At 42.1% G+C, this 12,155-nt stretch overlaps 1 protein-coding gene across 1 annotated transcript in view; it reads left to right on the top strand.

The window, feature by feature from the left end:
• The window catches only part of LOC120936564 (vesicle-associated membrane protein 2-like), a 28,716-nt gene extending 17,172 nt beyond the window's left edge, over positions 1-11,544 (top strand). Inside the window, exons 3-5 of the mRNA XM_040349019.1 lie at positions 3,376-3,534; positions 7,400-7,451; positions 11,238-11,544. Coding sequence (XP_040204953.1) covers positions 3,376-3,534; positions 7,400-7,451; positions 11,238-11,254 — 228 coding nt within the window. The 3' untranslated portion in view covers positions 11,255-11,544. The remainder of the gene's footprint in view (positions 1-3,375; positions 3,535-7,399; positions 7,452-11,237) is intronic.
• The last annotated feature ends 611 nt before the right edge of the window (positions 11,545-12,155 follow it).

Genomic DNA, 12,155 nt, shown 5'->3' with positions numbered 1-12,155 from the left:
CATAGCATGATGTAGTACCAACATCATCAACCACTGATGCACTTCATGGCATCTGCCATATATACAATTGTGCAAACAGCTTCCTTGAGAGCATTTCATTTCATCAGTGCAAAATTAGGGCATAGGGATTAGTGTACAGTAATCTAGCTAGGGTCCAGGAGAGGTCAGATAAATTCAACTAAAATTGTATAAATTAATATTTCTAGGGTACACTAGCAAAGCAATTTTATTTTATTTAACATGATGACAAGCACTAAAATATTACCCGGTGTACATGTGGAGACCCTCAATTGTGTATTGCTCCTGACAAAAAATAAAATCATAAATTGCTGCAAGTTTTTTAATGCATTTAATTCCAAGCAGCATTCATTTGGTGACAATTCAGTCTCTCCACACTAGGTGGCAATAAAAGACATAAAATAACAGTAGGACAGTCTGCTGCTTACTTATGATATTATATTATTATTTTATATTAGCTCAAATGAATTCTGTATTTTATGAAACCAACTTCTGTTTAACCATTTTGCTAAATCCACATTTCGCCCAACAATGCTCTCATGCCTTTTAGACCATAAAATGACTTTAACCACTTTAGCTCTAGAAGATTATACCCCCTGACTAGGCATTTTTGTTGCTATTCGATACTGCGCTACATTAACTGCCAATTGCGCAGTCATGCAACACTGCCTGTAACCAAATTACATTTATATATATATATATATATATATATATATATATATAATTATTATTTTTTTATTATTATTTTTTACACAATAGCTTTTTTGGTGGTATTTGATCGCCACTGAGTTTTATATTTTTGTGTGATATAAACGAAAAAATACAAAAAATTTATGCTATAAAACATATCTAATAAAAAAATGTAAAAAATATAGGGCCAGATTCAGGTACAAATGCGGCGGCGTAACGTATCTTCTTTACGTTACACCACCGCAAGTTTTTTTCGTAAGTGCTTGATCCACAAAGCACTTGAGTATAAACTATCAGTAGATACTCCGGCGTATTTGTTCTGTGAATCTGGCCCATAATTTCTTCCTAAATTTTGCACAAAATTTACAAAATGTATACCTGTTTTTGTTTTAAAAAAATACTAATAAGTGTATCTTGATTGGTTTGCATGACTGTTATAGCATCTACAAACTATGGTTTATATCAATGTTTTTCAACTCCAGTCCTCAGTCCTCAAGGCGCCCCAACAGGTCATGTTTTCAAGATTTCCCTCAGGGGAAACTGCCGTGGTCATTACTAAGGCAGTAAAACTGATCAAATCACTTGTGCAAAATAATGGGAAACCTAAAAACATGACCTGTTGGGACGCCTTAAGGACTGGAGTTGAGAAACACTGATATACAGGAATTTGTATTTTTTTTTTTTTATCCTTTCTTATAATGGGACTTTAGTGTGGCAAGTGATCTGACACTAACTAATGCTGGGGGAGACTAACTGGCACTGTCATCGCCCGTGACATTAATGCAGTGATAATACTATACACTGTCACCGTACCAACGACATTGGCTGGGAAGGGGTAACATCTAGGGCGATCAAGGGGTTAAATATGGGCCTAACTATGTGTAATGTGTGTACAGTGTGCTGTTTTTACTAACTGATCTCTAAGTTTCTCATCACTGCTTTGAACTGATGTTCCCTGTGAATGTCAACACAGAGCTCTAGGCTGTAAATGTACACAGCTGATCAGCATGTCCCAGCTGTGAATAATTGGACTTGTTGTGTACAATCACAGTGGGGGGGGGGGCACAAATGTGTGCTCCCTAAACCCAGAAGTAGGCGACATAAGACCATCTTTTTTTTTTTAACTTCTCTTGTAGGTCACAGGAGCGCACTAACTTTTCTCTCCTATGACATGGAGTCCGCTTATAGTGGGCTATTGCCTGCTATCATCTGATGTCACAAAGCCGCTCCATGATCTGAAAGGAACCTGACCATATCTCAGAATCTGTGCATTAAGGTAAAGAAAATCTTCTGTCAGCTGAGCCACGTAATTCCCACGCCAGAGAGGCATTTACCCTCTCTGCCCGTTGTCTCGGCTCTTGATTTGATAGATTGATAGCAGTGCAGTCATTGCCTCCTATTGCTGTCAATCAAATCCAATGACGTGGGTGCCGGGGTGTGGGGCCGAATCCTACATTCTGCATCTATGGACGCAAATGCTGGAGTCGGGAGCTTGCCCACAAGGTAACCCCCCCCCCCCGGGAGAGCGCTTCTCCTAGGGGGTTATGTGATGTGGGGAGGAGCTTATAGCGCCGTCAGGGGACCCCAGAAGAGGAGGATCAGGGCCACTCTGTGCAAAACGAATTGCACAGTGGAGGTAAGTATGACATGTATGTTATTTAAAAAAAACAAAGCTTTACAATCACTTTAAACCAGTACTAGTTTGAAGTACTCTTTTACTACTAGGCCATTTTTCAGTTTTTGAGTACTGTGACATTTTGACTGGCTCTGCACCCATCTCAGACTGCTGCATCTCAGTCCTCTCAGGCGTGCCTCCCAGTCCTCATGACTGTGTGAACACTCACCAGCCCTCTTGGCTGCCTCTTTGGAACTCCTGGAGACTTGTCTTGCAGTGTTCTCCCGCTGTCCTCTCTTGCACCTCCTGTGTCTCCTGGTCAGAACACCTTTGTAGGTTGTAAGAGGGTCCCTTTCGCACCCGAGCCCAGGTCACTCCCCCCCCCCCCCCAGACTGAGGAGCTCCCTCAAAGGCCCCGACAGCCAAACACTCCATCTTCCACTCGATCAATTTCTCACCAGCTGGGCTGACCCTTGGTATTTAAGGAGACCTGCCCCAGATTGGGGATTGGTCAGGGCTCCTCAGAATACCCCAGGTAGCTCCACATCTCTTTAAGGAAAACACCAGAACATTCTGGAAAGAAGTGGGAGGTCCTGGTGATACTACCTGTGAGTCACCCAGCACTACCCTGAGCCACTCACAGTCTAGATCAAAACACAACCAGGCTTGGCTGACAGCCAAAACTGGAAATGTTACCTGTCCTTACAAAATGTACTACTCTTCTAGCACACTAGAGGGTGCTACACGTTTAAATGTCTGTTACTGCATGGCCAGCCTAAAATATTTATTCTTGAATGTAATTAAATTCAATTTATTTTGTGTATCATTTTATGATGATACTGCCACTTTTGGTATGCTATTATTTTTCTGCTTTTCCACGTTTCTTGTACTGTTGATAACATCATTTTTCTGGGAATAAAACCTTCATCTTTAACAACTGAAGTCACTGGGACACAAAGTTTATTCTGTACTGTTTTTTGTCATTTGCGCCACATTAACTTCTCTGATGATGTCTGTGTTTTTGTTTTTCTGGTTGCTGATGCTGGTGGCAGGTGGTGGACATCATGCGTGTAAATGTGGACAAGGTCCTAGATCGCGACCAGAAGCTGTCAGAGCTGGATAACAGGGCAGATGCACTCCAGGCCGGGGCCTCGCAGTTTGAGACAAGTGCAGCCAAACTTAAGAGGAAGTACTGGTGGAAGAACTGCAAGGTGAGAATCGTTAATCTGAGAAAAACAACGTGGAAATCCTTTACGAATAAGGCTAGATTTTAATGGTAGTTATTTATATATACTTATCAAATGTACATTAAGGAACTCACAAGACTCTCTTAAACTAATTAAAGTTCATAGATCATACTACCCTAACAAAAAAAAAAAAGCTTTCATGACGCATCCCCTATCCACGCACCCATGATGATTCCTGATTATTATTACTAAAATCAAACTAAACAAGCTGTATGCAAAAAATTGTATTCACTGGTCAAGAACCTGCAGGAAAAGTACAGATGCTTGCATGTTAGGTGAGCTACATGAGGGCATGACCAATATACCCAAAAAGTGGGTAGTCAACACAAGTTGGTACTATAACAATAATTTATATTGTGGAAACAGAATAAAATAAAGGATTTTACAGATTTGGCACTACATATATGTTGCATGTCACACACTTCTTCAATCAGAAAGGTAATGTCTGTCAACAAGGCACTTTTTCAGTATACAATGTGTTTACAGACCACAGAATGACTGGGGAGTAATTCCAGATTACTGGGTTATCCTGAGTTTTCCAGAATCCTTGCAGTTTATCTGGCTGGTGGTGGGAGACCGTTCCAAGAAGCTGGCAAAAGATATATCCTGTGATATATCCTTCCCAAGATGGCTGCCTGGAGCCCATACTAGGAACAAATTAGTCCCTAATGGTTTCCTTCCAGCCTGTAGAAGAAGCACAGTGCCACCTATTAGGTCAGCAGACAAACTGCAGCCCAACACCTACTTATATATACACACACTATATTACCAGAAGTATTGGGACGCCTGCCTACCTTTACAAGCACATGAACTTCAATGGAATCTCAGTCTTAGTCCGTAGGGTTCAATATTGAGTTGGTCCACCCTTTGCAGCTATAACAGCTTCAACTGTTCTGGGAAGGCTGTCCACAAGGTTTAGGAGAGTGTCTATGGGAATGTTTGATAATTCTTCTAGAAGTGCATTTGTGAGGTCAGGCACTGATGTTAGATGAAAAGACCTGGCTCACAGTCTCCGCTCTAATTCATCCCAAAAGTGTTCTATCGGGTTGAGGTCAAGCCAGTCAAGTTCCTCAACCCCAAACTCTCTCATCCATGTCTTGATGGACCTTTACGCCTGAAAACGCCTTACACAAACGGCGTAGCTTTACTACGACGGCCGTGCGTACGTTCGTGTATAGGCGTATCTTGCTGATTTACATATTCTAGGCGTAAATCAGCGTACACGCCCCTAGCGGCCAGCGTAAATAGACAGCTAAGATACGACGGCGTAGGAGACTTACACTGGTCGTATCTTAGCAACATTTAAGCGTATCTCAGTTTGAGCATGCGCTTAAATATACGACGGTGCGGATTCGGAGTTACGATGGCGTATCTACTGATACGCCGTCATAACTGTACCTGAATCTGGCTATGTGTGTTATTAGAGTAGCATTTCAAAATAATGCTGTTTTTGTTAAGCCAAAGATGATTTAAAGAGTCATTGTAATCATTTGATGAAGATTGTGTTTGTTCACTTTGCTGCATTCGAACCGGAAAAAAATAAAACATTTTTGTTTTAAACAATTCGAAAATATATTGATTTGATTGTTTCAAAACGAAAAAAACTGTCAATTCAAAGAAAATTTGAAAATTCCAAATATGAATTCCGAAGATGAATTCCGAAAACAAATTGAACGAAGCAACTGATTTTAACTAAATAAAATAACTAGATTAACAAATGAAAACATGCACATATCTACTAATAAAGGCTGATTTTTCATAATACTATAAATTATTAGAGATTATTATAATATTGATGTTTGAACCATGTAATGACATTTACTACCACTGTGTTTGCAGTCATCTTTTTCATCAGTGATGAGCTAGATATATAAGCGATATCATTGCTCACAGGGCTATTGTCTGCTTCCAATTCTAAATATCTTTTACCAGCACTGAAAATGAGGGGCAGTAATCCAATTTTTTGATCTCTTTGGATATCCTGGCAACTACAAATCCTAAAGGTCTGGCATCTGTCCATGCAGTTCTTTAAATCCGAATGCCAAGAAACCAAAAAATTCTCTTAACTGCACATTTCTGTCTATGGGAATTTGGAATAAATAGTAGACTTATTTACCTGATCTTCCTCTCCCGCAGGCTGTGGGCATTTTCTTCCACTTGTACCAGTATCTTCCAATAGGCCTCATGCACATGGGCACTTTGTCCTGTACAGTATATAAAATGGGCATATTTTAGTGCCCAGGAGGCACAGATGGTGTATAGCCACTTGGCGCCCAGAGGACGCCATATGACGTCCTGGGCTTTGTGGGGCTATATCTGAATGATGCCTGAAGCTACAGGCATCATTCAGATATTGGCATTTTCAGCCAGCGATTCCATACACCATAGGAACAATCATATGGGCTGTTCCACCGATTGATCGTTCCTACGGGCGGCGAAAGGGGATGTCCCCCCCCCTCCCGCCGCCCTCCGGTGCTTCTACCAACTCACCTGTGCGATGAGTCGGTGACAGGAACCGCCGGCCCCCGGATGCAGATCACAGAGATTTCTGGCGGACCAGATGGTCGCCGAAGTCTCTATGATCGTCGGAGGCCGGGCGCAATGTTATTACGTCATGCCCGGCCTCTGCATTAAAAAAAACAACGCCGCTTCGGCTGTGAAGCTGTGATTTTTTTTTTTTTTTTTTTTAGCCTTCCCAGCCTAGTGGTGAGATGTGGGGTCTTATTGACCCCATATCTCACTGTAAAGAGGTCCTGTCATGCATATTCCTATTACAAGGGATGTTTACATTACTTGCAATAGGAATAAAAGTGTCACGCAGAAGCGAACACATACGTAAGACCCGCCCACATATGAAAATGGTGTTCAAACCACACATGTGAGGTATCGCCGCAAACGATAAAGCGAGAGCAATAATTCTAGCCCTAGACCTCCTTTGTAACTCAAAACATGTAACCAGTAAAAAAAATTTAAGCGTCGCCTATGGAGATTTTTAAGTACCGAAGTTTGGCGTCATTCCACGAGCGTGTGCAATTTTGAAGCGTGACATGTTAGGTATCTATTTACTCGGCGTAACTTCATCTTTCACATTATACAAAAAATTGGGCTAACTTTCCTGTTTTTTTTTAAGCATGAAACTGTTTTGAAAAATTGCTGCGCAAATACCGTGCGAGATAAAAAGTTGCAATGACAGCCATTGTATTCTCTAGGGTCTCTGCTAAAAAAAATATATATAGTGTTTGGGGGTTCTATGTAATTTTCTAGCAAAAAAGATGATCTTTACATGTAGAAACGAAGTGTCAGAATTGGCCCGGGCCAGAAGTGGATATAGTATGCTGCCAACAGCAAAATCCACAACAGGCTAGCGTACATGAAGGATGTATGCACATCTGAGTGATACTTTTGTACAGGACTGTATGCGTTCACAGCATACACTCAGGGCATACCTAATAACCTGATTCATAATCTATCCAAAAGAAACATTCATAGCTTTATATACAGATTCAAAAGAATTAAATTATAAAATTCACTAATGTAAAAGCATGGAGACATTTGTGTTACCGTGCTGTGTATTCCATGGCTCTGTTATTTGATTAAACACATTTTATAAACTATTTTACAGCATCAATAAAAAACATGTTACCCTAAATGAAAATGCAGAGAAATTTTCATTGAGAATCTTTGTAAAGCTCTGCACAATGTGTTGTGTATAATTCCTGTATTATTATAATAATCAGTGGTCTCCTACTCTCAAGTTTGATAGTTAAAGCAATATGACATGAATCATAAGTAGTAGGATGTGTCAGCCAATGATTGTTTTTTTCCACAGATGATGATGGTCATGGGAGTGGTATGTGCGCTACTGTTCATCATCCTTATAAGTAAGTATGTGAAGCATATCCTAAGTTAAGTACACTATATTCCATACTTCTGTTCTATACTCTTCATGATATACTATATGGGATAAAGCAAAGCAGCACTTACCCTTGAAGGAGCCGCTTGGAATATGCCCAGGTTCTCCCAAATAGATTCACAAAAGAGCTGCCAGTCACAAAAGCACTGTCCCACACACACACACCAACAATGCAGGCTCAATCTAGGGGATGTCTTTTTAGAATTTATTGCTGAAGAACTTTAACAGGAGAAGGGCTTAGGATCACTGGATACTCCAATAGGGCTAGTAACAACCTTATCTTCTGGAGGTCAGAGGGAATGGCCAGTATATCTAGAACCCTACAGCAGCAGTCCACATAGCGACCTCTGGCTCTTGGTTTCCCTCTAGCACTTGCACAACCAACAGTCCCCAGCAGGATCTTTACTCACAGTGTCCCAGGTGTTGTCTTCCACCCCCCAGCAACAACTTGAAGATGAGGGAGATAACAAGCGCCTTCTCCAGACCCAGGACTTCATTGCAGTATCCTTCAGCAAATGTAATCCTCAGGCAATCTTCCCCAGGCCCTCAGTCCCGCAGCTGGTGAGGCCCAAACTGTAGCTTCTTTGGTGGGGCTGCCTACAGTGGCAACAGCCCCAAGAGAACTGGAACCCTCCCTTGAGGGAGAAGAACACTCTCCTCATGCCTCCTGCACATTTATCACCTCCCCAGCCACTTTCTGAATGCCTCTTTCCAGGGATTGGCTGGGGCATAATAAATCTCCCTGCCCTGTGCTCTGGAAGTTTCATTCAGAGGCAGGTGGGAGTACTCAAACTCTCAGCTCAGAACACTCTGAACAGACCAACACAATAAATGCTCCACCCACTACAGTGGAGCCAAAAAACTAAAGGTAATCCTAACAGCCCAACTAAAGAAGGATGCTACACCCCCACCAGCCCTACCCCTCTAAAAATCTAGCCCTGTCCTTATGGGCCATTTCACCGCAAAAAGTTCTTGCTCCCAAGAGCCGTGTATGCTGGTATAATAGGGCATAGGGACGGAAACTTTCAGCAGTCCTACAGTGGCCCCGACCCATGGGGTTACGTCCTCTGCAACGTTTTCTTGGCTTTGCCAATTATTATCAGAAGTTTATTTGTAGGTTAATAAGGGGTTAAACATCCCTTTGATCTGCAGATGAAGAAATAGAAATATACAAAAAAAAGTCACTGTCAGGGGCAGGCAGGGTCGTTTGAAGGAATTTGGGGGCCCAAGCATAGAAAAAAAAGTCACATTTTCAAGTTGAGAAGCGGGGGGCTTACTGAATTTTATTAAGTTAAGGCCTGGGGGGGATTGCTGCCGAAAACATTACATAATTTGTTAGGATATCTTACAATCTTCTCTAGCCTGCATACACGTGTATGGGCAGCACTCCTTTCCCCACCATCCAGGATACGGCTATACCCCCGCTCAAGACAGTCTACCTTTATCCTCCGCAGAGCCTAACAAGACGCCAGCCATTGCCGCACCGCTGCTTCCTCCTGCAGTCCGGTCGGCCGCGTGGAACAGGAGATTCAGTTTGCTGTTCCCGGCCCGGAACTGAAAGGAAGTGAACACTCAGTGTGTGCACTTCTTGTCAGTCCGGTCGGGAACAGGAAACTAAATCTCCTGTTCCGCGCGGCCAAAAGGACTGCAGGAGGAAGCAGCGGTGCGGCAAGGGCCAGCCCTGCTGGGGCCCCTGGCCAGCTCTGGGCCCCTGGCCAACTCAAGGCCCCAAGCAGTTGTTTGGTTTGCCTGTCGGGTTCCGACGGGCCTGGGGGCAGGCGAACCTTAGTAATCCTTTATGTTACTGGCCGCTTCCTGTATATGGATTCATCGGGTAGTGTGCGGGTATTCCGTCACTTCCTCGATGCCGCAATGTCTCCTGGGAGCTTTTGTCATTGTTCCCAGGAGACATTGCGGAGGTCTGCCGCGAGTTATCGCGGGATTTAGAAAAAACATGCTTTTTAGTAATTATGCATATGAGCATATCATTTTTTTTGGTGGGGGAGTGGATCTTGGGTGGGAGTTCCCACACTTTTTTCCCCAGGACTTGACCCCTGGGGAGACCCACTAATAACTCAAAGAACCGAGCCTAAAGGCGTCGGTTTCAGGTATCGGTGCATTTGCACGTGTGCCGATACTTCTGAATACTCTGTATCAGCACTGATACCGCTACTAGTATCGGTGCAACCCTAGAATCTGTGGCAAGACTTGAAAATTGCTGTTCACAGATGCTCTCCATCCAATCCGACAGAGCTTGAGTGAGCTATTTTGCAAAGAGGAATAGGCAAAAATTTCTCTAGATGTGCAAAGCTGGTAGAGACATCCCCAAAAAAAATTTCAGATGTAATTACAGAGAAAGGAGGTTCTTCAAAGTATTGACTCAGGAGGGCTGAATACAAATTCACACCACACTTTTCAGATATTTATTTGTTAAAAAATGTGAAAACCATTATCGTTTTCCTTCCACTTTACAATTATGTGCCACTTTGTGTTGGTCTATCACATACAATACATTTAAATTTTTGGGTGTGACATGGCAAAATGTGGAAAATTGCAAGGGGTATGAATACTTTTTCAAAAGCACTTTTTATATGCATCATATAATGTTTAACAAGAGTGCTGGTAACCGAGAAATATAAGGGAACTTCTGATTGCCCATGAGTTGGCGCCAACTGCTAACCCCGCTTCTTCTTGGATTGCAAAGCAACCCACTGCTGATATTAGCAAGACAAGAAAGGAATGTTTCCACGCAAATTCTAATTTCTGCACTGTTGCACTTGAGAGATGACCGTGATACATCACATAGACATACTATCCGGTGTCACTTGGCATACTAGTGGATGGTTTGTAGCAGTCAAATGTGAAAGCCACACATCACTGTTAAGACATCTTCCCTTAATATTCCTCTAATTTCCTTGGGAGCACCACTGTGTTACTCTCCGGAGTCATTAGTACTCACCTAGAAGGCTCTGACTTGCCCATTTGTGAATCCAGATCATGATTCCTGAATGTTGTTTCAGAGACAGAACTGCTGCAGCTGCATCTCCAGGCAATGTACACTTCACCCAGGTGTCTCTAGAAATCCCAGGGGCATTAGTACTCACGACAGAGAACACTTGGCCTGGCCTAAAGGCGTTTTGCATCCTACTCCTGTTCCAGTTAGATCATGTTCTCAGTCCACTTAGACTATGTTTAATGAGACAGAACGACTGCAGCTGGCTCTTCTGGGTAATTGGACTATCTCACCTAGAGATTTCTGCCCTATGCAGGGCCTTGGCTGTGCTAACTACAGGTGTGGGGTGTTTGATTCCTTATTTTAGTTACCTTCTCCTAGGAAGCACATGGTCCCCCCCTCTCCCCCTGTCAGTCCACCAGAGCTGAGAGGTGGGATCCAAAAAGGCATCCTGAATCACTTCTTCCAGACACAGGGTGCCCTCTTAGATCATGTTTCAGGCTCTCATTGGTAGGTGGTTGGAGTGTGTTATCAGTGACAATGTGAACACCCCTTCTCAGTGTACCTTGTGCAGCTGCTGAGGGTGACAACAATTAATTGAATTTACTTCAGGCCCTGAAGCTTTGTCACCTTCCTGGAAGAAGACCACCATTTTGTGCTCACCTACTGTATGTGTTGTTTTCCTATGAATACATGGAATTTTTTTCAATGCTGACTATAGTTGTGCTTTAATTATGCTTTAGTCTCTGCTATTGAGCAAATTATTATATTCTCTAATTGTTTGCTTTCTGTCTTTTTCAGTTTATTTCTGCACTTGATGCTGTAGGAAAAATGTATTCGTTAAAACCTTCTTCACCACTGCTCTTATTTTGGTGCTTGTGCTTCACTTTCCTTCCTCTTACAGAGGGGGTTCAATATTTACACTTACATTGTTTGGCAATAATTTGTATTGTGAGAAGAAATCCGAATGTGACGGATTTATTTTGAATGCAATGAAACACTGCCATGGTGACATTTTATGTTTTATGTATGGAATTGTCAGTTATGTGATCGGAGATGATATTGCAGCCTGATATATAATAAAACAAAGTTGTTGGGTTTGACCATATCATTGCCTTACTGACCTCCTCTAGATGTACAATGGTTTTGTGATTAAAATTATAATTTATTTTTTATTTTTTAGCCAGGTAAAAATTTAATAAATATTAACATTTAGGTTCATATCCAGGAAGCACGTAAAGCCTGTTGTTTTTAGAGCTGTATAGCTCATGTTTCTCCCCTGCCTGCTCCCTACATATTTCGAGTTGGAGAGAGAGAATCTAAAAGAAAACGGATTCTGCTTTGTTCTCTCTTTAGCAAACTTAATATTTTAAAATCTACTCAGTTTACTTTATCAGTGTTCTTTTTAGTCCACAGTAGCCAACTTTCACAGTGCTTTATTATTTGTGAGATACTGTAGGTGATTTTGGGTTCCTAATGACTGGGCTGTAACTTCCTCCTTGCTTGCAGCATCACCAGGTGGCCTGATAGGTTAAACTAGCATTCCAGGCCGCACAAAGAATCTTCAATGCAAAATAAATCTCTTTCCTTAGTAAATTGTCTTTCCTTTTCATAACTATCATACAGAGCAGCAATCCTCCTGCAAAGTCTATTTTCTTGCCTCAGAGAGGCAACTTCTGCTGGAGACCAGTGGTTGCTGCTAACTGTTTTTGTTCCCAC

This window comes from Rana temporaria, chromosome 4 (assembly GCF_905171775.1).
Source record: "Rana temporaria chromosome 4, aRanTem1.1, whole genome shotgun sequence".
In the NCBI taxonomy this organism is placed as follows: domain Eukaryota; kingdom Metazoa; phylum Chordata; class Amphibia; order Anura; family Ranidae; genus Rana; species Rana temporaria.
The sequence above is the reverse complement of the archived record's forward strand: the minus strand, read 5'-3'. Positions and strand labels throughout refer to the sequence as shown.